Source organism: Amblyraja radiata, chromosome 12 (assembly GCF_010909765.2).
Source record: "Amblyraja radiata isolate CabotCenter1 chromosome 12, sAmbRad1.1.pri, whole genome shotgun sequence".
Taxonomy (NCBI): domain Eukaryota; kingdom Metazoa; phylum Chordata; class Chondrichthyes; order Rajiformes; family Rajidae; genus Amblyraja; species Amblyraja radiata.
Window position 1 is genome coordinate 54,792,671 of NC_045967.1, and position 27,689 is coordinate 54,820,359.

At 49.0% G+C, this 27,689-nt stretch overlaps 1 protein-coding gene across 1 annotated transcript; it reads left to right on the forward strand.

Moving 5' to 3' along the window:
• The first annotated feature begins 307 nt into the window (after window positions 1-307).
• Window positions 308-27,377, forward strand: sh3bgrl (SH3 domain binding glutamate rich protein like). The gene is made up of 4 exons (XM_033030814.1): window positions 308-502; window positions 17,285-17,470; window positions 18,767-18,847; window positions 25,242-27,377. The coding sequence occupies exons 1-4, from the start codon at window positions 458-460 to the stop codon at window positions 25,272-25,274; spliced, it is 345 nt and encodes a 114-aa protein (XP_032886705.1). The 5' UTR covers window positions 308-457; the 3' UTR covers window positions 25,275-27,377.
• Window positions 27,378-27,689: the final 312 nt, after the last annotated feature.

Below are 27,689 nucleotides of genomic sequence, written 5' to 3' on the forward strand. Positions count from 1 at the left end.
CCAGCCGCTCCATTCTCTCAGCATATGACAGTCCCGCCATCCCGGGAATTAACCTGGTGAACCTACGCTGCACTCCCTCAATAGCAAGAATGTCCTTCCTCAAATTAGGAGACCAAAACTGAACACAATACTCCAGGTGTGGTCTCACTAGGGCTCTGTACAACTGCAGAAGGACCTCTTTGCACCCATATTCGATAAAGGCCAACATGCCATTCGCTTTCTGTGTGTGTGTGTGTGTGAAACAAATAGCAAGCTCTCTCTCGCCTTGCTGCCCAGGATGTGAGGAATCTTATCTTTGGGTAATGTTTGGTGCAGTTGAGCTTGTGTAGCAGGGAGGGGGCTGATTACTGGAGGGCTGACCTCCCTCCCTCCCCTCCCCTCCCCTCAATCCTTCCCTCCCTCTGCATTTCTGACATTCCAGCAGATGCGAGTGCAGTCACTGGCCGCAGGTTAAACCATGGTGATCAAAGTCTTCATCGCCTCTTCCTCCGGCTCCAAATCGGTAAGCATTGCTTGCAAGTGTGTGTGTGTGTGAGGGAGAGAGAGAGAGAGAATCCCACAGTCTGGATGGCGCAGAGAGCAGGGGAGAGGAGAGAGGAACGGGGGAGAAAGAAGCTCAAGTTACAGCCAAGTCTCAAGTCTCTCTCTCCCCCCCCCCCACCGATTGATCGCTGCAGTTCTCATAGCATCAGGCTTTGCAACGGCGTCACATTGTGTCGGGGTTTGCGTTAGTGTTTGTTACATTCGTTTTGCATTGTGTGTCCGCGTTACATTGTGTCCGTTAGCGCTACATTGTGTGGGAGTTTGCATTAGTGTGGGAGTTTGCATTAGTGTGACAGTTTGCATTAGTGTGGGAGTTTGCATTAGTGTGGGAGTTGCATTAGTGTGGGAGTCTGCATTAGTGTGACAGTTTGCATTAGTGTGACAGTTTGCATTAGTGTGGGTGTTTGCATTAGTGTGGGAGTTTGCATTAGTGTGGGGGGTTGCATTAGTGTGGGGGGTTGCATTAGTGTGTGAGTTTGCATTAGTTTAGCGTTTGTGCATCAGTGTTGCAATGTGTCGGAGTTTCAATAAGTGTTACATTGTGTCAGAGTTTGCATTAGTGTGGGAGTTTGCATTAGTGTGGGAGTTGCATTAGTGTGGGGGGTTGCATTAGTGTGGGGGGGTTGCATTAGTGTGGGGGGTTGCATTAGTGTGGGTGTTTGCATCAGTGTGGGTGTTTGCATCAGTGTGGGTGTTTGCATTAGTGTGGGGGGTTGCATTAGTGTGGGAGTTTGCATTAGTGTGGGGAGTTTGCATTAGTGTGGGGGGTTGCATTAGTGTGGGAGTTTGCATTAGTGTGGGTGTTTGCATTAGTGTGGGAGTTTGCATTAGTGTGGGGAGTTTGCATTAGTGTGGGGAGTTTGCATTAGTGTGGGGGGTTGCATTAGTGTGGGGGATTGCATTAGTGTGGGGGGTTGCATTAGTGTGGGAGTTTGCATTAGTGTGGGGAGTTTGCATTAGTGTGGGAGTTTGCATTAGTGTGGGGAGTTTGCATTAGTGTGGGGGGTTGCATTAGTGTGGGGGATTGCATTAGTGTGGGAGTTTGCATTAGTGTGGGGGGTTGCATTAGTGTGTGAGTTTACATTAGTTTAGCGTTTGTGCATCAGTGTTACATTGTGTCGGAGTTTCAAGGAGTGTTACATTGTGTCAGAGTTTGCATTAGTGTTGGATTATGCATTGGTGTTGCATTGTAGAGTCATAGAACGATACAGCGTGGAAACAGGCCCTTTGGCCCAACTTGCCCACACCGGCCACCATGTCCCAGCTGCCCACCTTTAGCCCATATCCCTCCAAACCTGTCCTATCAATGTATCTGTCTAACTGTTCCTTAAACATTGAGATAGTCCCAGCCTCAACTTCCTGCTCTGGTTCCATGCACCCATCACCGTTTGTGTGGAAAAAGTTACCCCTCAGATTCCTATTAAATCTTTTCCCCTTCACCTTAAACCTATCTCCTCTGGTTCTCGATTCCCCTACTCTGGGCAAGAGACTCTGTGCATCTACCCGATCTATTCCTCTCATGATTTTATACACCTCTATAATATCACCATTCATCCAAGGATTAGAGTCCCAGCCTATTAAATTTCTGAAGAAGGGTCTCGACCCAAAACGTCACCCATTCCTTCTCTCCAGAGATGCTGCCTGTCCCGCTGAGTTACTCCAGCATTTTGTGTCTACCTACTCAACCTCAGACCCTCTAGTCCTGGCAACATCCTTGTTAAGCTTCTCTGTATCCCTTCCAGCTTGACAACATCTTTCTGATAACATGGTGTCTAGAACTGAACACAATACTCTCATCACCATCATCATCATCGGCAGTCACTTGAAACAAGTATGACTGTCCTCTCCTCTCCATAGGGTCGGCTACTTGTGGGTCTGCGGATGTCTCTGCAGGCCGATCAGCGACCCACACACCTTGGTGCAACGTGGGCAGTGGAGACTGGCGGTGGTTGGTAGTTGTCGAGCCCCCTTCTCTCTCTCTCTCCTTACGGTGCTGTCACTTTGTCTCTGCGACACGGCGTAGTTCCGCTTCGTGACGTGCAGCTCCTTCCTGCACGGATTTCCTCCAGGAGCGCCTGCCTGTCCAGTGAACCGTGCTCCCAGTTGCTCGATGTGATGTGGAATTTCTTCAGACTGTTCTTGATGTTGTCCTTGAAGCGTTTCTTTTGGCCCGCCGGGGGCTCGCCGACCTACCTTCAGTTGGAGAGTACAGGATCTGTTTAGGGAGACGTGTGTTGGACATGCGGTGGCCGATTAGGAAAAGGGGAGATGCAACGAGACCTGGGTGTCATGGTACACCAGTCATTGAAAGTAGGCATGCAGGTGCAGCAGGCAGTGAAGAAAGCGAATGGTATAGAAACATAGAAACATAGAAAATAGGTGCAGGAATAGGCCATTCGGCCCTTCGAGCCTGCACCGCCATTCAATATGATCATGGCTGATCATCCAACTCAGTATCCCATCCCTGCCTTCTCTCCATACCCCCTGATCCCTTTAGCCACAAGGGCCACATCTAACCCCCTCTTAAATATAGCCAATGAGCTGGCCTCAACTACCTTCTGTGGCAGAGAATTCCACAGATTCACCACTCTCTGTGTAAAAAATGATTTTCTCATCTCGGTCCTAAAAGATTTCCCTCTTATCCTTAAACTGTGACCCCTAGTTCTGGACTTCCCCAACATCGGGAACAATCTTCCTGCATCTAGCCTCTCCAACCCCTTAAGAATTTTGTAAGTTTCTATAAGATCCCCCCTCAATCTTCTAAATTCTAGCGAGTACAAGCCGAGTCTATCCAGTCTTTCTTCATATGAAAGTCCTGCCATCCCAGGAATCAGTCTGGTGAACCTTCTCTGTACTCTTTCTATGGCAAGAATATCTTTCCTCAGATTAGGAGACCAAAACTGTACGCAATACTCCAGGTGTGGTCTCACCAAGACCCTGTACAACTGCAGTAGAACCTCCCTGCTCTTATACTCAAATCCCTTTGCTATGAATGCTAAGATACCATTCACTTTCTTCACTGCCTGCTGCACCTGCATGCCTACTTTCAATGACTGGTGTACCATGACACCCAGGTCTCGTTGCATCTCCCCTTTTCCTAATCGGCCACCATTCAGATAATAGTCTACTTTCCTGTTTTTGCCACCAAAGTGGATAACCTCACATTTATCCACATTATACTGCATCTGCCATGCATTTGCCCACTCACCCAGCCTATCCAAGTCACCTTGCAGCCTCCTAGCATCCTCCTCACAGCTCCAGAACTAGATGGGTCTGAGCTACAGGTTGAGCAGGCTGGGTCTCTATTTCTTCTAAAATCTTTTTATTAATTAATTAAAAAAAAAAAGATAAACATAACAGTGATATTTATACATAGGGATCCGGATTACATTAACAACAATTGACTATTATCTGAATGGTGGCCGATTAGGAAAAGGGGAGATGCAACGAGACCTGGGTGTCATGGTACACCAGTCATTGAAAGTAGGCATGCAGGTGCAGCAGGCAGTGAAGAAAGCGAATGGTATGTTAGCATTCATAGCAAAAGGATTTGAGTATAAGAGCAGAGAGGTTCTACTGCAGTTGTACAGGGTATTGGTGAGACCACACCTGGAGTATTGTGTACAGTTTTGGTCTCCTAATCTGAGGAAGGACATTCTTGCCATAGAGGGAGTACAGAAAAGGTTCACCAGACTGACTCCTGGGATGTCAGGACTTTCATATGAAGAAAGACTGGATAGATGTGGCTTGTACTCGCTAGAATTTAGAAGATTGAGGGGGGATCTTATAGAAACTTACAAAATTCTTAGGGGGTTGGACAGGCTAGATGTAGGAAGATTGTTCCTGATGTTGGGGAGGTCCAGAACAAGGGGTCACGGTTTAAGGATAAAGGGGAAATCTTTTAGGACTGAGATGAGAAAAACATTTTTCACACAGAGAGTGGTGAATCTCTGGAATTCTCTGCCACAGAATGTAGTTGAGGCCAGTTCATTGGCTATATTTAAGAGGGAGTTAGATGTGGCCCTTGTGGCTAAAGGGATCAGGGGGTATGGAGAGAAGGCAGGTACAGGATACTGAGTTGGATGATGAGCCATGATCATATTGAATGGCGGTGCAGGCTCGAAGGGCCGAATGGCCTACTCCTGCACCTATTTTCTATGTTTCTATGGTTCTAACACTGCCCCCCAGCTTCGTGTCATCCGCAAACTTGGAGATGTTGCATTCAATTCCCTCGTCCAGATCACTAATATATATTGTAAATAGCTGAGGTCCCAGCACTGAGCCTTGCGGTACCCCACTAGTCACTGCCTGCCATTGTGAAATGGACCCGTTTGCTCCTACTCTTTGCTTCCTGTCTGCCAGCCAGTTCTCTATCCACATCAATACTGAACCCCCAATACCGCGTGCTTTAGGTTTGTATACTAATCTCTTATGTGGGACCTTGTCGAAAGCCTTCTGAAAGTCCAGATATAACACATCCACTGGTTCTCCCTTATCCATTCGACTAGTTACATCCTCGAAAAATTCTATAAGATTCGTCAGACATGATTTACCTTTCATAAAACCATGCTGACTTTGTCCAATGATTTCACCACTTTACAAATGTGCTGCTATCCCATCTTTAATAACTGACTCTAGCAGTTTCCCCACTACCGATGTTAGACTAACTGGTCTGTAATTCCCCGTTTTCTCTCTCCCTCCCTTTTTAAAAAGTGGGGTTACATTAGCTACCCTCCAATCCTCAGAAACGACTCCAGAATCTAAAGAGTTTTGAAAAATTATCACTAAGGCATCCACTATTTCTGGGACTGCTTCCTTAAGTACTCTGGGATGCAGCCTATCTGGTCCTGGGGATTTATCGGCCTTTAATCCATTCAATTTGCCTAACTACTTCCCGGCTAACCTGGATTTCACTCAGTTCCTCCATCTCATTTGATCCCCGGTCCCCTGCTATTTTCGGCAGATTATTTATGTCTTCCTTGGTGAAGACAGAACCAAAGTAGTTATTCAATTGGTCTGCCATGTCCTTGTTCCCCATGATAAACTCACCTGTTTCTGACTGCAAGGGACCTACATTTGTTTTAACTAATCTTTTTCTCTTCACATATCTATAAAAACTTTTCCAGTCAGTTTTTATGATCCCTGCAAGTTTTCTTTCATAATCTATTTTACCTTTCCTAATTAAGCCCTTTGTCCTCCTTTGCTGGACTCTGAATTTCTCTGCTGGACTCTGAATGGACTCTTGAGGTGACGTTTCGGGTCGGGACCCTTCTTCAGACTGTAGAAACTAGGAACTGCAGATGCTGGTGAATACACAAAAGGACACAAAGTGCTGGAGTAACAGCGGGTCGGGCAGCATCTCTGGAGAACATGGACAAGTGACGTTTCAGAGTTGCTGCCTGTCCGTAGATGAGATTTTAGATCAGAGATACAACATGGAAACAGGCCCTTAGCCCCCTGCTTCCACTCAATCAATGATAGCCCACACACCAGTTCTATCCTACACCCCAGGGACAATTTACAGAAGCCAATGAACCGACAAACCTACTCGTCTTTGATGTGTGGGAGGAAACCGGAGCAGCCGGAGAAAACCCACGCTGAAAAGTCACGGAGGGAACGTACAAACTACGTACAGACAGCACCCATGGTCAGGATCGAACCTGGGTCTCCGGTCCTGTAAGGCAGCAACTCTACCGCTCCACAAGAGACAAAGATAAAGGGAGGCACGGAAGTTTATTCCTAACCACCAGATACCAATTCCGTTGTAATTCTACTTTCTCTTAATTCGTGTCTGCTGTTACTACCAGAGATCCCAGAGCTTCGATTCCTACTGCCATATTTGTTGCTGTTTGGAGATTAGTGCATTCCTAAATACTCCAGAGATTTCAAACCCCTTCAATACATCGCTCAATGCCATTAGATTCTTCCTGGAATGTGTGTGGCTGAATGTGGGAAACTAAGCAGCCAACATGAGAAGTCTAATTCTGAGTTGGAACAGCGATTCAGGCCATTCAGTCCACTGAGTCCGCACTGACCGGCGATCCCCGCACACTAGTTCTATCGGACTACGGACCATTCTCTCTCTCAATCTCTCTCTCATACTATCGTACTAGGTGCCCAAACTAAGCTGTGATGCATCCTGCTAAAATGCTTTCTACGGCGCATCTGTAGGAGTTGGTGAGAGTTGCTAGGAACATGTCGAACTTGCTAAGCCTTCTAAGGAAGTAGAGGCGGTGGTGTGCTTTCTTGGTCGTTGCTTCAATGTGGCTGGTCCAGGAAAAAGTTGGATGGAAGCTGTTCGCTAATCATGGGCGTGATGCATCCTGATAAATTAAACTGCCTTGGGATTATGCACAGAATGCAGCAAGGTCTTCATGTCATGAGTAGAATCAGGCCATTCGGCCCATCATGTCTACTCCGCCATTCAAACATGGCTGATCTGTCCTTCCCTCCTAACCCCATTCTCCTGCCTTCTCCCCATAACCTCTGACACCCGTACTAATCAAGAATCTATCTGTCTCTGCCTTGAAAATATCCACTGACTTGGCCTCCACAGCCGTCTGTGGCAAAGAATCCCACAGATTCACCACCCTCTGACTGAAGAAATTCCTCCTCATCTCCTTCCTAAAAGAACGTCCTTTAATTCTGAGGCTGTGACGTCTAGTCCGCTAGTGGAAACATCCTCCCCACATCCACTCTATCCAGGCCTTTCACTATTCGGTAAGTTTCAATGAGGTAATTCTTGCCGATTACTGAAACGCTTGCTCATGGTCAAGGTTACTCCTTTGTGCCAAATATTGACCCAACTTCTGCCTCGAAGGACTTTGGCAACACACGTTCTCCCTTCAAAAATCACTCTGCAGAAGGGTCTCGACCTAAAACGTCACCCACTCATTCTCTCCAGAGATGCAGCCAGTCGTGCAGAGTTATTCCAGCATTTTGTGTCTATTGTAGGTGTAAACCAGCATCTACAGTTCCTTCCTTCAACTCTGACAATGTTGTGCTTATAGCTACCCTGGCAAAAATCTGGAGTCGAGAGGCTGGGCTATGTTAATGGTCACAGACCCAGAAATTGACCAAAAACGCAATATCCTTTTGGGGAATGTAGAACGAGAGGTGGGCGCAAACTCGGTGGGCCGAAGGGCCTGTTGCCATGCTGTATCTCTAAACTAAACTAAACTAAACTAAACCCTTTACTTAAATTGTGCAGGAAGGAACTGCAGATGCTGGTTTAAACCAAAGATAGACACAAAAAGCTGGAGTAACTCATATTCAGCACCTCATATTCCGCTTGGGCAGTCTGTATCCCGGTGGCCTGAAGCTTGACTTCTCCAATTTCCGGTAGCCCTTGCTGTCTCCTCCACTTCTCAGCTCTCCCTCAGCCCCCTGGCTCCTCCTCTTCCTTTCTCCTTTCTTCTCCCCCCCCCCCCCCCTCCCCTCCCTACATCAGTCTGAAGAAGGGTTTCGGCCCGAAACGTTGCCTATTTCCTTCGCTCCATAGATGCTGCTGCAACCGCTGAGTTTCTCCAGCATTTTTGTCTGACATTATTGAAATTTATGTTTTAACTTCTCAATCCTTACACACTGGCAGTGTGTGAATGAAGTGACCCTTGCAGAAGCTAAATTGGTTTGTGATGCTTGAGTGGTTCTGACTGGAGCTGTCTGCTTTGCTGCTTGTTAGTATAAATCCAACGGTGAAATAGTGTTATCGCCGAGCCTTGTGTAGACCACAGCTAAGGCACAGATACTGATCCTGACCCACCTTAGACTTTACTTCAGACGTACAGCGCGGAAACGGTCCCTTCAGACCACCAAGTCCGAGCCAACAAACTATTAAACTAACACAAACCGTACACCTAAGTTTAAGGATAAGGGGGAAATCTTTTAGGACCGAGATGAGAAAAACATTTTTCACACAGAGAGCGGTGAATCTCTGGAACTCTCTGCCACAGAAGGTAATTGAGGCCAGTTCATTGGCTATATTTAAGAGGGAGTTAGATGTGGCCCTTATGGCTAAAGGGATCAGGGGGTATGGAGAGAAGGCAGGTACAGGATACTGAGTTGGATGATCAGCCATGATCATATTGAATGGCGGTGCGGGCTTGAAGGGCCGAATGGCCTACTCCTGCACCTATTTTCTGTGTTTCTATGTTTCTATCCTACACACTAGGGACAATTCTTACAATCGCACCAAGCCAATTGGCCTACAAACCTGCACGTCTTTGGAGTGTGGGAGGAAACCAAAGATCTCGGAGAAAACCCATTCGGTCATGGGGAGAACGTACAAACTCCACACAGACAGCACCCAGAGTCAGGATTGAACCCGGGTCCCTGGCGCTGTAAGCTCTGTAAGGCAGCAATTCTGCCGCTGAGCCACCGGGCAACATGCAGCATAGAAGCAGGCCCTTTGGCCCACTGAGTCCGTGCCGACCAGCGATGACCCATTCACACTAGCTGTGAGCCCAGTGATATGAATATTGCATTCCCTCTCTCTCCATCCCTCCCCCACCCAAGTCGCACCAGCTTCTTGTTTTCATCCAACAAACAGCTAACAATGGCCTGTTCCCTTTATCATCGTTACTTGTTTGCATATCTTTCATTCATTGTTCTTTATCTCTCCACATCACCGTCTATATCTCTCGTTTGCCTTATCCCTAACCAGTCTGAAGCAAAGATCCTATAGCAGGCTTTCATAGCAAAAGGATTTGAGTATAGGAGCAGGGAGGTTCTACTGCAGTTGTACAGGGTCTTGGTGAGACCACACCTGGAGTATTGCGTACAGTTTTGGTCTCCAAATCTGAGGAAGGACATTATTGCCATAGAGGGAGTGCAGAGAAGGTTCACCAGACTGATTCATACTGAGTTGGATGATCAGCCATGATCATATTGAATGGCGGTGCAGGCTCGAAGGGCCGAATGGCCTACTCCTGCACCTAATTTCTATGTTTCTATGTTTCTAAGCAAGATAGACCACTCCTGCTAAATGCAATGGGCTGACGTGTAGTACGCAACGGAACGGAACGTGGGCCTTTTTTTCATCCATTTCAGTAACCGGGACCGACTCGCAGTGTAATCAACGTTGCGGGGGGACAGTTTGTGTTAATAAATTATAATTCTGAAAATGAGGAGAAGATTTTCACCAAAGAACTTTTATTTTTACGAGGATGTTTCCGTAACCGGCTTCCGTCTCCGCACTAGTATCTTTGCTCCGCTATGGGATCTTTGGTGCGGAGACGGAAGCCGGTTATGGAAATGGAGCCGAAAATTACCCACGAATCTGCCCATGGCCGTACTACGTCTTTTTCGTCAAGTGATCTATCTGCTCGCTATAGGATCTTTGGTCTGATAAAGGGTCTTGACACGAAACATCACCCATTCTTTCTCACCGGAGATGCTGCCCGTCCCGCTGAGTTGCTCCAGCTTTTGGTGTCTATCTTTGGTTTAAACCTGCGTCTGCGGTTCCTTCCTCCACACGAGTTCTATTTTATCCCACTGCCATGGGGCAATTTCACGGCGAGCCTATTAGCCGACAAACCTGCACGTCCTTGGGATATGTGAGGAAACCGGATCACCGGAGAAAATTCCTGAATAATATGTTGACGTGCTTTCAAAGGATTTAAAGGTATTTTATTGTCACGTGTACCAATTAAGGTACAGTGATATGCAAATTACCACAGAGCCATACGGGAAAAACAACAAGACACACAACTACATAAAAGTTAACATAAACATCCACCACAGTGGATTCCCCTCATTCCCCACTATGATGGAAGGCAAAACATTCCGAACTTCTTCCTCTTTATTCTCCCGCGTCGGGGCAGTCGAACCCGTCGGGGCGATGGAAGCTCCTGCCGCTTGGAGTTCCCGAAGTCGGCTCCGTGATGTTAAAGTGCCCCAGACTCCCGCGGTCGGAGCTACGAGGTCGATCCCTGGCAAAGGGATCGCGGGCTCCGCGATGGTGAGTCCGCAGGCGACCTCGGTGGAGCTCTCAAAATCGGCTGCCAGCAATGGCCGCCAACTCCTCGATGTTAGGCCACAGTGCGGACGGAGATACGCTACGGAAAAAAAATCGGTTCTCCGTCAAAGTTTTGCAAAGTCCACGCCGCGCCTGTGGCTAGAAGCTCCGCAGACCGCGGCTTCATGATGATATAGTCCACAGGCCGGCGGTGGGAGCATTTCTTCTGGCGATCCCCAGCAAGGGATCGCCCCGCTCCGCGATGGTAAGTTCGCCGCGCCTGCTGCTGATGCGCTGGGCCCGTCTCCGAGAAAGGCCGCACCAATGCCGCTCTTAGGCCGTGGGGGGGGGGGGGGGAAGATGCGACAGAGAGAAAAGTCACATCTCAGTCGAGGTAAGTGACTGAAAACGGTCCCCCCCCCCCCCCCCCCCCACTAAAACACACATTTAGTCACACTAAAAAACAAAAAAAGTCGAAATGCCGAACACGCTGCTGGCGAGGCTGCCGGCTCGCAGCGCCAACTGGTGGAATACCATCCTCTGTGTGAAAAGTTGCTCCTCAGCTTCCTATTAAATCTTTCCCCTCCCACTTTAAACACCTGTCCTGGATCTAGGAATGTGTTCCTGATTGCTGGTGACTTAGTCTGAGCACACTGAGTATATCTATTTATGAGAGGCATCGATAAGGTAGACAGTCAGAACCTTTTTCCTGTAGTGGAAGTGTCCAACACTAGAGGGCGCAGCTATAAGGTGAGAGAGGGGTAAGTTTAATGATGTGCGGGGCAGGATTTTCACACGGTGGGTGCCTGGAACGTGCTGCCGGGGGTGGTGGTGGTGGAGGCAGGTACCATAGTGGCATTGATCTGCCAAAGACAGACACAAGGTGCTGGAGTAACTCAGCGGGTCAGGCAGCGTCTCTGGAAAAAATGCAATAGATGACATTTCGGGTCAGGACCCTTCTGCAGACCATCTGAAAAAGAGTCCTGACCAGAAACGTCACCTCTCCATGTTCTCCAGAGATGCTGCCTGACCCGCTGAGTTACTCCAGCACCTTGTGCCTGTCTCCTGTATTGGTCTATGTTCTGTGACTTGGTTAATTCGTCATTGAATTATGCCTGAATTTGACATCAGCCCTTACTGCTACCAAATTTGGTCGGTGTCTGGTTGGGCCTGGCTCACTGGAGAAGCAACATACCTTCCCATTTATAGCAAAGGCAGGACTGCTGTTTTGAACTAAATTGGAGCAAGACACTCGTTGTACTGTACTTACTGACTGACAATAAGTCAAGCAACTGAACCATCCTACCAACAACCAGAGAGCAGTCCTCATGGGAGACCCTCGGACTATCTTTGATCTTTACTGGCTTTATCTTGCACTTTTCCACACAGAGAGTTGTGAGTCTGTGGAATTCTCTGCCTCAGAGGGCGGTGGAGGCCGGTTCTCTGGATGCTTTCAAGAGAGAGCTAGATAGGGCTCTTGAAGATAGCTGAGTCAGGGGATATGGGGGGAAGGCAGGAACAGGGGTACTGATTGGGGATGATCAGCCATGATCACATTGAATGGCGGTGCTGGCTCGAAGGGCCGAATGGCCTGCTCCTGCACCTATTGAAAAAAAAAGACGTTATTCACAATATTCCCTTTATCGTGTATCTGTACACTGTGGATGGCTCGATTGTAATCATGTACAGTCTTTCCGCTGACTGGTTAGCACGCAACAAAAGCTTTTCACTGTATCTCGGTATACGTGGCAATAAACTAGGGCCAAAGATAAATTAAATTTGCGTTGATTGGAAGTTCTGGGTGGGAAAATGGTTTCTACATAAACACAGAAACATAGAAACATAGAAAATAGGTGCAGGAGGAGGCCATTTGGCCCTTTGAGCCAGCACCGCCATTCATTGTGATCATGGCTGAGCGTCCCCTATGAATAACCCATGCCTGCCTTCTCCCCATATCCCTTGACTCCACTTGCCCCTAGAGCTCTATCTAACTCTCTCTTAAATCCATCCAGTGACTTGGCCTCCACTGCCCTCTGTGGCAGGGAATTCCACAAATCCACTACTCTCTGGGTGAAAAAGTTTTTTCTCACCTCAGTCTTATGCCCCTGTCCCACTTAGGAAACCTGAACAGAAACCTCTGGAGACTTTGCGCCCCACCCAACGTTTCCGTGTGGTTCCCGGAGGTTTTTGTCAGTCTCGCTACCTGCTTCCACTACCTGCAACCTCCGGCAACCACCTGCAACCTCCGGGAACCGCATGGAAACCTTGGGTGGGGCGCAAAGTCTCCAGAGGTTTCCGTTCAGGTTTCCTAAGTGGGACAGGGGCATTAAATGACCTCCCCTTTATTCTAAGACCGTGGCCCCTGGTTCTGGACTCGCCCAACATTGGGAACATTTTTCCTGCATTTAGCTTGTCCAGTCCTTTTATAATTGTATATGTTTACACTGGTACATTAGATTGTACAAACCCTCATGGTTAAAAACTTGAAGTCTTTTATTAGAGTTGCATACTGTTAATAGGATTATTGAAGGTAGACACAAAATGGTGGAGTAACTCAGCGGGTGAGGCAGCATCTCTGGAGAAAAGGAATGGGCGACATTTCGGGTCGCGACCCTTCTTCAGACGCCTTGAGTCGCCTTGGCAGGCTTTAGGCAGATACAGCTTGGCCCACCGGGTCCGCGCCGACCAGCGATCACCCCGTACATCATCCTACACACTAGCGCCAACTTACAATTTTACCGAAGCCAATTCACCTGCACGTCTTTGGAGTGTGGGAGGAAACCAGAGCACCCGGAGAAAACCCACGCAGTCACAGGGAGAACGTACAGACTGCACCCGTGGTCAGGATTGGACCAGGCGCTGTACAATAGCAACTCTACCGCTGCGCCACTGTGCTGCCCTTCTTCAGGTTGATCCTCCGTCAATTCCCTCTATCAGTCTGTAGAAGAGTCCCGACCTAAAACGTCGCCCATCCATGCTCTCCAGAGATGCTGCCCGATGCTCTCATTGATTGCCACTTTCATTGATTATGTGTTCTGGGTGAGAAAGCTGGGTTTCCATATAAATGCTGTTACATCAGATGTGTACATGGGTTCACGATTAAAAACTTGAACTGTGTTTTATTAGAGTTGCCTGGAGTTGATCGGGTTACCGAGTCATATTTGGTTTAGTAGTCAGCAAACCATGTGCAGTGTTTTCATTGTTAACTTGTTAGTGCATTGGTGCACGGGGCAGTCACGGTGGAGCAGCGGTCGAGTTGCTGCCTTACAGCGCCGGAGACCCAGTTCGATCCCGACTACGGGCGCTGCCTGTACGGAGTTTGCACGTTCTCCCCGTGACCTGCGTGGGTTTTCTCCGAGATCTTCGGTTTCCTCCCACACTTTACAGACGTACAGGTTTGTAGGTTAATTGGCTTGGTGTAAATGTAAATTGTCCCTAGTGTGTATCAGATAACGTTAATGTGCGCGGATCGCTGGTTGGCTCGGACTCGGTGGGCCGATGGGCCTGTTATCGTGCTGGATCTCTAAACTAAACTAAACTAAACTAAACTAAACTAAACTAAACTAAACTAAACTAAACTAAACTAAACTAAGCTAAGCTAAACTAAACTAAATGACTGGATAGCTTAATAGAGTCATACAGAACTTATGAAGGCGGATACAAGTAACTGCAGATGCTGGTTTACAAAAAAGGACTCAAAGTGCTGGAGTAACTCAGGTGGTCAGGCAGCATCTATGGGGAACATAAGTGGGTGATGTTTCGGGTCGTGAGACAAAGGGTTGTAGGTAAATGGAACGAGCTGCCAGAGGAGGTCGCTGAGGCAGGTACTATCACAATGTTTCAAAAACGTCTGGACAGGTACATGGATAGGACAGGTTTAGAGGGATACGGGCCAAACGCAGGCAGGTGGGACTAGTGAAGCAGGGACATGTTGGCCGGTGTGGGCAAGTTGGGCCGAAGAGCCTGTTTCCACACTGTATCACTCTATGATGGCTGGTTTTGATAGGCACAAAGTACAAAGGCACAAAGTAACTCAGTGGGTCAGACACCATCATGTGGTCACAGGGAGAACGTACAAACTCCGTACAGATGGCACCCGTAGTCGGGATTGAGCCTGAGTTCCAGGCGCTGTCAAATAGCAACACTACCGCTGTTGCAAAAAGAACAGGTGACTTTTCGGGTCGGGACCTTTCTTCAGACTGAAAGTAGGGGTTGGACGTGGGGGGTTGGGGGTGGGGGGGCGGGGTGAAGAGTTGGAGGCGAGAAAAGACCAGGATTAATCAGGGCCGGCCACAAATGACCTCAGGCAGGGCGGTCTGTTGGACCCATCATTGACCTGGGCCGGAGTGACCTCAAGAGGGAGGCAACGTGGTGAACTGTGGATGCAAAATGCTGGAGTAACTCAGCGGGACAGGCAGCATCTCTGGAGAGAAGGAACGGGCGACGTTTCGGGTCGAGACCCTTCTTCAGACTGATGTCAGGGGAGGGGGCGGGACAGAGATAGAATGTAGTTGGAGACAGTAAGACTGGTGGGAGAACTGGGAAGGGGGCCTGAAATTAGAGGTCGATGTTCATACCGCTGGGGTGTAAGCTGCCCGAGCGAAATATGAGGTGCTGTTCCTCAAATTTGCGCTGGGCCTCACTCTGACAATGGAGGAGGCCCAGGACAGAAAGGTCAGTATCGGAGACAGACACTGCAATCACCCAGTGGGTCAGGCAGCATCTCTGTAGAAAAAGGATAGGTGACGTTTCAGGTCGGAATCCTTCAGTATGGGAAGGGGAAGTTGAAATGGGCGGCAACCGGGAGATTGTGTTCCTGTCACACGACCAACCTCCCTTCCATTGACTCCATCTACACCTCACGCTGCCTCGGCAAGGCCAGCAGCATCATCAAGGACCAGTCTCACCCTGGCCACTCTCTCTTCTCCCCTCTCCCATCGGGCAAGAGGTACAGAAGTGTGAAAACGCACACCTCCTGATTCAGGGACAGTTTCTTCCCAGCTGTTATCAGGCGACTGAATCATCCTACCACAAGCAGAGAGCAGTCCTGAACTACTATCTACCTCATTGGTGACCCTCGGACTATCTTTGATCGCACTTTGCTGGCTTCACCTTACACCAAACCCTTATCATGTATCTGTACACTGCAAATGGCTCGATTGTAATCATGTGTTGTCTTTCCGCTGACTGGTTAGCACGCAACAAAAGCTTTTCCCTGTACCTCGGTACATGTGACAATAAACTAAACTGCAACTGTGTAGGAAGGAACTGCAGATGCTGGTTACAACCAAAGATAGACACAACATTCTGGAGTAATTCGGCGGGTTAGGCTGCATCTCTGGAGAGAAGGAATGGGTGATGTTTCGGGTCGAGACTGAGCGAGGGGGAAGAGGAAAGTAGAGATGGGTAGGGGTACAAAGATTGTCTGATAAAGGTTTGAACGCAAAACATCACCCGTTCCTTCTCTCCAGAGATGCTGCCTGACCCGCTGAGTTACTCCAGCATTTTGTGTCTACCTTCGCTGTGAACCAGTGGCTGTAGTATCTTCCTCCACATGATGGAATAGAGGGCTGAAGGAACAGGTTGGACAAACTTGGACTATCTCTGTGTCTTAGAGTGTCAGAGTGAGGCCCAGCGCAACTTGGAGAAACAGCACCTCATATTTTGCTTGGGCAGCTTACACCCTGGCATTCTCTAAATTTAAGTAGCCCTTGCTTTTCCTCTCTCTCCATCCCTCCCCCTTCCCAGTTCTCCGACCAGTCCGATGTCTCCGACTACACTCTGTTTGCTTTGTTGTCCCCTTCTCCCAGCTAACAATGATCTATTCTACATGTTTCTTGATCTCCATTCCCTTTGTCCTGTTTTCACACCTCACACTTCCTCATTTATGTATCTCCCTCTCTCCTGACATCGGTAGACTCGGTGGGCCGAAGGGCCTGTTTCCACGCTGTATCAAGACTAAACTAAACTGAACCATCGTTCTGAAGAAGGCCATCCTGCTCGGCTTTCTGTCATTCCAGGTGAGGCAGAGGTTCACCTGCACCTCCTCCAACCTCATCTATTGCATCCGCTGCTCTAGGTGCCAACTTCTCTACATCGGTGAGACCAAGCGCAGGCTTGGCGATCGCTTCACCAACACCTCCGCACAGTTCGCATTAACCAACCTGATCTCCCGGTGGCTCAGCATTTCAACTGCCCCTCCCATTCCGAATCTGACCTTTCTGTCCTGGGCCTCCTCCATGGCCAGGGTGAGTCCCACCGCAAATTGGAGGAGCAGCACCTCATATTTCACTTGGGTAGTTTACACCCCAGCGGTATGAACATTGACTTCTCCAATTTCAGGTAGTCCTTGCTTTCTCCCTCCTTCCCCTCCCCTTCCCAGCTCTCCCACAGCGCACTGTCTCCACTTCCTTTCTTCTTCCCGCTCCCCCCCCCCTCCACATCAGTCTGAAGAAGGGTCTCGACCCGAAACGTCACCTATTCCTTCGCTCCATAGATGCTGCCTCACCCGCTGAGTTTCTCCAGCATTTTTGTCTACCTCATATCTTGATATTCTTTGTTATTAAATGCAACCTTATAGATTATAATCAATAGATCTTGTTTCAGTGCACGTTCATATCAACAGAATGCATCTCCCTCTCCCCTGACTCTCAGTGTGAAGAAGGGTCTTGGCCCGAAACGTCACCCATTCCTTCTCCCCATAGATGCTGCCTATCCCGTTGAGTTTCTCCAGCTATTTGTGTCTGTACACTCCAGCTGTAATGGGTGTACTGGTCTCACCTACAGATCAAGAAGCAACAACAGGAGGTGGTCGACTATCTCCAGGCCAACAAGATCGACTTTGAACGATGCGACATCGCCGTCAACGACGGCAACAGGATGTTCATGAGGGAGAATGTTCCGGAGAAGTGCCGGCCTGTGAGTGGGGTCCCACTCCCACCCCAGATCTTCAACAACGACCACTACTGTGGGGTAGGGTGGACTCGCATCTCTGTCCTCAATATGGAAGGAATGTCTGTGTGTGTGGGGGAGGGGGTACGTTCATAAATGATAGGAGCAGAATTAGGCCATTCGGCCCATCAAGTCTAATCTGCCATTCAATCATGCCTGATCTAACTCTCCCTCCTAACCCCATTCTCCTGCCCTCTCCCCATAACCTCTGACACCCGTACTAATCCAGCAGGTGGCTTTTCCCCGCGAACCGCATCTCGGTGGGCGCCATGGTGGCACAGCGGTAGAGTTGCCGCCTCACAGCGCCAGAGACTCTGGTTCGATCCTGAATACGGGTACTGCCTGTACGGAGTTTGTACGTTCTCCCCGTGACCTGCGTGGGTTTTCTCCAGGTGCTCCGGTTTCCTCCAAAAACTAAGAGGTTTATCAGCTAATTGGCTTTGATAAAAAATTGCAAATTGTCCCTCAGTGCGTGTAAGATGGTGTTATGGTACAGGGTGATCACTGGTTGGCATGGTCTCCGTGGGCCGAAGGGCCTGTTTCTCCCGGTTCTCTGGATGCTTTCAAGAGAGAGCTAGATAGGGCTCTTAAAAAAAGCGGAGTCAGGGGATATGGGGAGAAGGCAGGAACGGGGTACTGATTGGGGATGATCAGCCATGATCACATTGAATGGCGGTGCTGGCTCGAAGGGCCGAATGGCCTACTCCTGCACCTATTGTCTATTGTCTCCTCTCCTCACCCAGCCATCTTGGTGTGCTGGGGGTGCCTCTTGCAACCGACCTTGAAGGCGCTGGAGGCATTACCGCGGCTTACTCTCCCACGGGTCCTCGCGCCATGCGGCTGACATCTCCAGCCTCTCCTCCCCCCCCCCCCCCCCCCCGGTTTCAGGCTCCTGCACCTTCCTCCCGACAGCAGGAATGAAATGAGAGCGCGGCCCAACACGGATGGGTTGGATCTCTCGAAAGAGCTGTTTCAGTTTAGTGTTGGTCGGAGATATAGCACGGAAACACGCCCTTCGGCCCATCGACTCCGATGCACCGACCAGCGATCCCCACACACTAAAACACTATCCTACACACACTAGGGACAATTTACATTTACACCAAGCCAATTAACCTACAAACCTGTACGTCTTTGGAGTGTGGGAGGAAACCGAAGGTCTCGGAGAAAATCCACGCAGGTCACGGGGACCCGTAGACAGGATCGAACCGGGGTCTCTGGCGCTGTAAGGCAGCAACTCTACAGCTGTGCCGCCCTGTGTGTGAAACCTTGGTCTGCTGTTCTGCAATGCTCTGATTCCACCTTCTCTCTTTCCAGAACTTTGAGGCATTTTTCGACGCCCGAGAGAACAACGCTGTCTACGCATTCCTGGGACTGACGGCTCCACCCGGTTCAAAGGTCAGAACGCAACTACCCAGTCTTCAACTTTATACTTGTGGGTCAAGAGACTCACAGAGCACGGAAACAGGCCCTTCGGCCCAGCCTGACCATGCTGACCAACAGGAGCAAAGAGGTCCTTCTGCAGTTGTACAGGGCCCTAGTGAGACCACACCTGGAGTATTGTGTGCAGTTTTTGTCCCCGAGTTTGAGGAAGGACATTCTTGCTATTGAGGGAGTGCAGCGTAGGTTTACAAGGTTAATTCCCGGGATGGCGGGACTGTCATATGCTGAGAGAATGGAGCGGCTGGGCTTGTACACTCTGGAGTTTAGAAGGATGAGAGGGTTTCTTATTGAAACATATAAGATTATTAAGGGTTTGGACACGCTAGAGGCAGGAAACATGTTCCCGATGTTGGGGGAGTCCAGAACCAGGGGCCACGGGATAAGAATAAGGGGTAAGCCATTTAGAAAGGAGATGAGGAAACACTTTTTCACACAGAGAGTGGTGAGTCTGTGGAATTCTCTGCCTCAGAGGGCGGTGGAGGCCGGTTCTCTGGATGCTTTCAAGAGAGAGCTGGATAGGGCTCTTAAAGATAGCGGAGTCAGGGGATATGGGGAGAAGGCAGGAACGGGGTACTGATTGGGGATGATCAGCCACGCCATTAATCTTACGGGAAACTATTGCACAAAGTTGGGGATGTGATAGAGTCACGCAGTGTGGAAACGGGCCCTTTGGCCCAACTTGCCCACACTGACCAACATGTTGAATGGTGGTGCTGGCTGGAAGGGCAGAATGGCCTACTCCTGCACCTATTGTCTATTGATAGGAATGAATAAATGATGCACTGTTGTCACTTGTGATGGGGTGTCGGGGGTTATGGGGAAAAGGCAGGAGAAGGGGTTAGGAGGGAGAGATAGATCAGCCATGATTGAATGGCAGAGTAGACTTAATGGGCCGGATGGCCTAATTCAACTCATATCATCGGTAGTGGGGAAGATGTTTGAGTTGATTATTAAATAAGTAATAGCAGCGCACTTGGAAAGCAGTGGCAGGATCGGTCCAAGTCAGCGTAGATTAATGAAGGGGAAATCATGCTTGACTACAACTACAAGTTACAAATCCCCACCGCCCCTGCACCCCCGCGCCAGTTGCCACTTTGTTCTCCCCCCCCCCGTAATGGCGGTTCCCCCCACGCCATTTCCTCCTTTGTTCCTACCCTCGGCACTTCCACGTGTACGTCCTCGTCCGTCAGTGGGTCGGAGCCCGGCGCAACGACCTCTCAACTATCGCCAGCGGGTCCTCTCCGGACGCCTCTGCGGTGCTGACCCAGGCACCAGCCGCGGGCTCTGTCTCTAGACTGTGGTGCCACCTATCCCTCCACACCGGTCCTATCCGTGTACCCCCTCCGGCAGCTCGTTCCATCTGCCCGCCAGCTGTCAAGAGTGTTTAATATCATATGTACCGACAACAGAACATTGCCATTCTTACTTGAGCAAGTAAAACCAGCGTAGGTTGGTGTTAATGGGCCGAACGTGTAACTCCGTGATTTTGGAAGCAAAGCACAGTGTTTACTTACAAGTTGGTTGCGTGGGCAGTTGATGAATTTCATTCCACTCTGCTGTCCCCTTGCATCAACAGACGGACAATTTAGCACAAGGCCTACATGAGTCAACAGTTCTGTTGTGAAGTGTTCATATGATCTCATCCCAGTGGGGTGGTGGGAGTACATAGAGAACCGCACTCTAGAGAAAGGGCAGCGGTAGAGTTGCTGACTCACAACTGCCAGAGACCCGGCCACGGGTGCTGTCTGTACGGAGTTTGCTCGTTCTCCCCGTGACCCGCGTGGGTTTTCTCCGGGGCCTCCGTTTTCCTCCCACACTCCAAAGACGTGCAGGTTTGCAGGTCAATTGGCTTGGTGTTCATGGTAAATTGTCCCTAGAGTGCGCAGGATAGTGCTAGTGTGTGGGTGATCACTGGTCGGCGCGGACCCGGTGGGCCGAATGGCCTGTTTTCTGGGCTGTATCTCCAAACTAAAGCTAGCTGGCTTGTTAAACAAACGGCCAGCACTGCCAAAGTAAATGAGCAAAAGTTGCCCCAAAGTTTGGAAATTAATTTGGCAGCCCTCTGCAAACAACAGAATCTCCAAACCTCCCCCCCCCTGTGTTGAATTTTCACGGGGAGCATTGAACTGTGCCGATTCTATTCTGGGTCAAAATGTGTGATCACATTGCACTCTGGGCGTTGCCATGGAGACAGACGATTAATGACCCAGAGTTCCTGTTATGCTGCCAAATATAACAACTCTGCAAACCTGAAATGGAGACATGGTGTTGAATTTTAAAACTAAATCTCTGGATGGTAAATGTGCCTATTTTAGTAGAGTTTAGATTATTGTCACGTGTACCAAGGTGCAGTGGAAAGCTGGGCACAGGCCTGTACTCGCTGGAGTTTAGAAGAACGAGGGGGGGGCTCATTGAAACGTACAGAATAGTGAAAGCGCTTGGATAGAGTGGATGTGGAGAGGATGCTTCCACTAGTGGGAGAGTCTAGGACCAGAGGGCCACAGCCTCAGAATTAAAGGACGTTCCTTTAGGAAGGAGATGAGGGGGAATTTCTTTAGGGTGAATCCGTGGGATCCTTTGTGGAGGCCAAGTCAATGGTAATTTTTAAGGCAGAGATAGATAGATTCTTGATTAGTGCGGGTGTCGGGGGTTATGGGGAGAAGGCAGGAGAATGGGGTTGGGAGGGAGAGATAGATCAGCCATGATTTAATGGTGGAGTAGACAAGATGGGCTGAATGGCCTAATTCTGCTCTTATCTCTTAAGAACATGACTTTACGACCTAAAACTTTGTGAAACCCCTGGAGATTGCAGAGTGGAATGAACTATATTCTAAAGTCTGAAGAAGGGTCTCGACCCGAAACGTCGCCTATTTCCTTCGCTCCATAGATGCTGCCGCACCCGCTGAGTTTCTCCAGCATTTTTGTCTACCTTCGATTTTCCAGCATCTGCAGTTCCTTCTTAAACATATAATCTACACCTGGTGCCTTCCCCCCTTGTTCTAGCTGTTGTACATGAGTCTGGCTTGACTGTACTTATATATGGTACGATCCGATCTGTTGGGACAGCATACAAATCAAAGCTTTTCACTGTACCTCGGTACACGTGTCAGTAATAAACCTTGGACAAAGGTCTTAGTTCACTTTTGTTTACTTTAGAGATACAGTGCAGGCACAGGCCCTTTGGCCCGTCGAGTCCGCGCCGACCAACGATCCCCCCGTACACTAGCACTATCCTACACACAAGGAACAATTTACAATTATTACTGAAGCCAAATTAAACCTGCAAACCTTTACGTCTTTAGAGTGTGGGAGGAAACTGGAGCACACGGAGAAAACCCACGCAGGTCATGGGGAAGAACGTACAAACTCCGTACAGAGAGAAACCGTAGTCAGGATCGACCCCGGGTCTCTGACGCTGTGAGGCAGCAACTCCACCATTGCGCCCGCGGGCGTTCACCGTCAGAAAAGTGTTGCCTGATTTTGAGCTGCAAATGGTTCCGCTGTGTTCTGCATTGTGAATGATGTCAGCCCATGTGAGTTCTACACCCAACTCACATCTGGTAGGCATTAGCTCTACCACAGCCAGAAGAACTGGCTTAGGATCCTCATACCTCAGACACATTTTCATGACTTAAAGCTGCCTGGATTACTAGGGTATTAGCTGCAAGGAAAGTGAAGATAGACAATAGACAATAGGTGCAGGAGTAGGCCATTCGGCCCTTCGAGCCAGCACCGTCATTCAATGCGATCATGGCTGATCATCCACAATCAGTACCCCGTTCCTGCCTTCTCCCCATATCCCCTGACTCCGCTATCTTTAAGAGCCCTATCGAGCTCTCTCTTGAAAGCATCCAGAGAACCCGCCTCCACCATCCACTGAGGCAGAGAATTCCACAGACTTACAACTGTCTGTGAGAAAAAGTGTTTCCTCATCTCCGTTCTAAATGGCTTACCCCTTATTCTGGAACTGCGGATGCTGGTTTAAACCAAAGATAGACACAAAAAGCTGGAGTGACTCAGCGGGACAGGCGGCATCTGTGGAGAGAAGGAACGGGTGACGTTGCGGATCGAGACCCTTCATCCTGTCCCGCTGAGTCACTCCAGCTTTTTGTGTCTATCTTTAGCCACAGGAAAAGGTCGGGGAAGCTAGGATTGCTTCCTCTGGCACACTGGAGGCTGAAGGCAGGCCTGAGAGAAGCAGATAAAATGAGATAGGGTAGACAGTCAGAACCTTTATACCAAGATGGGAAATGTCATAAACCAGAGGGCATAGTTTTAAAGTGAGAGGGGCAATGCTTAAAGGAGATGATCGATGCTGTTTTTGTAAAAACAGGGTGGTGGGTGGCTGGAATGTGCTGCCAGATTTGGTGGTGGAGGCAGAGAAGATAGTGGTGTTTAAGAGGCTTCTTCAATCTATTTACATGCATACAGTCATAGTGTTTTTCCTGTGGGAGGAGTGTCCAGGGGGGGGGGGGTGATTGGCAGTCACCAAGGTACATTGTTGAGTAGAGTGACAGCCGCAGGGAAGAAGCTGTTCCTGGACCTGCTGGTCCGGCAACGGAGAGACCTGTAGCGCCTCCCGCATGGTAGGAGGGTAAACAGTCCATGGTTGGGGTGAGAGCAGTCCTTGGCGATGCTGAGCGCCCTCCGCAGACAACGCTTGCTTTGGACAGACTCAATGGAGGGGAGTGAGGAATCGGTGATGCGTTGGGCAATTTTCACCACCCTCTGCTGTGCTTTCCGGTCGGAGACAGAGCAGTTGCCGTACCATACTGTGATACAGTTGGTAAGGATGCTCTCGATGGTGCAGCGGTAGAAGTTCACCAGGATCTGAGGAGACAGATGGACCTTCTTCAGTCTCCTCAGGAAGAAGAGACGCTGGTGAGCCTTCTTGATCAGAGTTGAGGTATTGTGGGTCCAAGAGAGGTCATCGGAGATGTTGACCCCCAGGAACCTGAAGCTGGAAACACGTTCCACCTCCGTCCCGTTGATGTGGATGGGGGTGTGCGTGCCGCCCCTAGACTTCCTGAAGCCTACAATGAAGTTTACTCCAGGTGCTCCGGTTTTCTCCCACGTCCCAAAGACGTGCGGGTTTGCAGGTTAATTGGCCCTCAGTAAATTGCCCCCTAGTGTGTCGGGAGTGGATGTGAATAACACAGAACCAGTGAGAATGGGCGATCGATGGTCCACGTGGACTCGGTGGAACTAAAATAGGCAACGTTTCGGGCCAAAACCCTTCTTCAGACTGAAAAGTTTCGGCTCGAAACGTTGCCTATTTCCTTCACTCCATAGATGCTGCCGCACCCGCTGAGTTTCTTCAGCACATTTGTCTACCAGCGGAAAGACAATACTTGATTACAATCGAATGTGTATTGTATTGTAATGTGTTCAAATTTATTGTCATTGTCTCAATTAGAGACAACAAAATGAATTTCCCTTTACAGTCAGTATCATAAAAATAAATAAATAATAAACATATTAAAAATAGAATTTTAAAAAAAAGCACAAACACAGAAAGTCCACGACACAACATAACACAGTGGCACCAAGGTGAGGAGGGCACCATAGTCCAGCCAGCCTCCCCTCCGTTCTTCCCAGATGTTCACCCGTGGTCGAGGCCTTCCTAGCACCCGCAGTCGCCACCCTGGGCGGCCTGATGCTCAGGCTCTCTCGCCGGGCTGATGGAACGCCGACGCCGAACCCCGACGGTGAAAATCCTCCTCAGCAGCCCGGACCTCCCGATCAGCCGCCTCCCACCGGAGTCCGCAGCTCCCGAGTCCGCGATTGGCAGAGTCGCAGGACCCCGCGATGTTTGTCAGCCCCGCCCGCGTTGGGAGCTCCGCGAACCACAGCTCCAGGATGTCGGTGCAGCAGGCCCAGCACTCCGGGCTCCAGACGGCGATCCCCGGTAAGGCATCGCCAGCCCCGCGATGTATCAGCGCTGTTCCGCCGCTGCTGGAGCTCTGGTCGGTCCCGGCAGGAAAGGCCGCGCCAATCCAGTAGGTAGGCCGCTGGGGGGGGGTTATGGTCAGACCGGATTTGTTAGTTAGTTAGTTTATTGTCACGTGTACCGAGGTTCAGTGAAAAGCTTTTGTTGCGTGCTAACCAGTCAGCGGAAAGACAATACATGATTACAACCGAGCCATTAACAGTGTACAGACACATGATAAGAGAATATTCATAGTTAAAGTAAGTAACGTTGCTGCAGAAGTTGAGGTTTAAGAGTGTGGAGCGACTGTAATGTGAGTTTGTCGACCTGCTTCTGTGGCCAGCACATAAATAGTCGCCTGTGTTGGGCGCCGACTCGATAGTATCGATATCTAATCCCGTCTATTTTCTTTTTTTTTAGGAGGCAGAAGCGCTTGCAAAACGGGATGTATGAAGCTCAGTCTCCTGCACTCCAAAGTTATTAAAGAAAAACAGACCATCCGATATACTTTGCCACTGAGAAGAATTCCAGAGAGGCTGTCTGTCTGTGGATGGCCCTCTCAGTTAGTTACAATATCCCAGTTCTCTTCCTTAATAACCCGCAACTGGGCGAACACAAACCACCAAGACATGTTCATGAATATTTTTCATTGCCTTATTTTTCTACCTGGTCATCCGATCTTATTTATGAGGGCGGGCCAGCTGTTACCAGAAAGGTAATGGATTGGATAAAATTCTTAACCCAGTTTTTGTTTCTGACTTTCTGCTCAGTTTGATATTCTTCACACTTCAATCTCGTCACAATGAAGAGTTTGTGCCTCAGTCTTCATGCTGACTCATCGCACTGCGTTGCTGTTCCGTCAACGTCTGAGTCAATTTTATTCGTCACATGCATCCGAAGGTGCAGTGAAATGAATTTGCCAGCAGCGATACACTTAAAAAGAACACACACAGTACACAATAGAATTTAACACAAACATCTACCACAGCATTCTTCACTGTGGGGGAAGGCAACAAAGTTCAGCCAGGCTTCCTCCTTTGGTCATCCGTGGTCGGGGGCATAAACCCTCCGTAGTCGCCGCTACGGACGGCCCGATGTACAGGCCCTCTCGTCGGGATGGTCGAAACTCTGACGTCTGGACGGTCAAACACACTCCGCGGCTTGGAGTGCCCGAATCGGCACTTTCCTACCGGAGACCGCGGCTTCAGGATGTTATAGGCTGCGGGCCGGCAATCGGAGCTCTTCTCCGGCGATCATAGTCTTAATCATCGTCTGTCAAAAATATTGATCACATTTTAAAGGCGCTCGTTGCATTCCTTTATCTAGTCCAGAATACAGTCTGAACCAAAGAAAAAAACCCACTCATTTTATCATGACCAAGATGCCCCATCTACACTGGTCCCACCTGTCCGCGTGTGGCCCATATGCATTTAAACCAGGAGTTGTCAACTTTTTTTGCCCCGTTTTCCCCTGGCAGCTTTAATAGCACATTACAATGTTATTTCACTTATTTATGAACAATTAATGATGAACAGATACTGGTATACTAGAACCAAACACAGTCAGTCAATGAGAAAAACTATGCACAAATCCAGCATCACTAAATTTACGAAATTTACCCCAGGCTGGGAACCCTTGCTGTAAACCTTTCCTATCAATGTACATGTCTAAATGCCTATTAATGGCCCTTTATTGTTCTTTTACCTGCTTCAACTACCTCCTCTGGCAGCTCGTTCCACGCACCCACCACCTTTTGTGTGAAAAAGTTGCCCCTCAGGTTCCTATTAAATCTTTCCCCTCTCACCTTAAACCCTATGCCCCCTGGTTCTTGATTCCCCTACTCTGGGTGAAAGACTGTGTGCAATAATTCCATCTATGTTGTTCTGTTCATTACTTATACAGTTCCATTCCTCTCAACACCATTCTCCTGCCTTCTCCCCGCAACCTCTGACACCCTGAAGAATCTGCCAATCTCTTTAAAAGACACCCACTGACTTGGCCTCCACCACAGTCTGTGCCAATGAATTCCACAGATTCACAACCTTATGACTGAAGGAATTCCTCCTCATCTCCAATCCTAAAGGTTCATAAGTTCTAGGAGCAGAATTAGGCCATTCGGCCCATCAAGTCTACTCCGCCAGTCAATCATGGCTGATCTATCTTTCCCTCTCAACCCCATTCTCCTGCCTTCTCCCCATAACCCCTGACACCCGCACTAATCAAGGATCTATCAATCTCCTTCTAAAAAATACCCATTGACTTGGCCTCCACAGCCGTCTGTGGCAATGAATTCCACAGATTCACCACCCTCTGACTAGAGAAATTTCTCATCCCCATCCTAAAGGAACGTCCTTTAATTCTGAGGCCGTGACCTCTGGCCCTGGACTTTCACCCTCTGCACATCCACCACTCTATCTTGCAACGTGTTGGATTCTAGACCAATCTCCAGGGAAATAAATCTTGTAAAGTCAATCATTGTGTCTGATTTTCGTATTTACTGTGTTACAATCGTGTACGCTTATGAAAATTAAAAATAAATATTACATTTGATGCAGACTCATGCTTATGGAACTTTTGTAATTGTCCTTGCAACCTAATGTGTTTGAATCTAATCTCTTCTCTTGTTTCCATCTTGGTCATCGTTGGATTTGGGGTGGGAGATTGCAACCTTCACGTGGTCCGCCCTGTTTCGACGAATGCAATCAACCCGGCGTGCACAATCAAATAAGATCAAATAGAACAAGTTGCCCTACAACTTTAGGCTCTGCACGCCATACGCAAGAAGCAGAAGAAGAGGTCATTGGATTCCACAGAGGTTAAATGATATTGGTGGGTGGCACGGTGGCGCAGCTGCTAGAGCTGCTACCT

Coding starts and splice junctions, on each gene's coding strand:
- sh3bgrl (XM_033030814.1), top strand. CDS start 458: ATGGTGATCAAAGTCTTCATCGCCTCTTCCTCCGGCTCCAAATCG. Junction 503..17,284: donor CTTCCTCCGGCTCCAAATCG/GTAAGCATTGCT, acceptor TCTCACCTACAG/ATCAAGAAGCAACAACAGGA. Junction 18,848..25,241: donor CGGCTCCACCCGGTTCAAAG/GTCAGAACGCAA, acceptor CTTTTTTTTTAG/GAGGCAGAAGCGCTTGCAAA.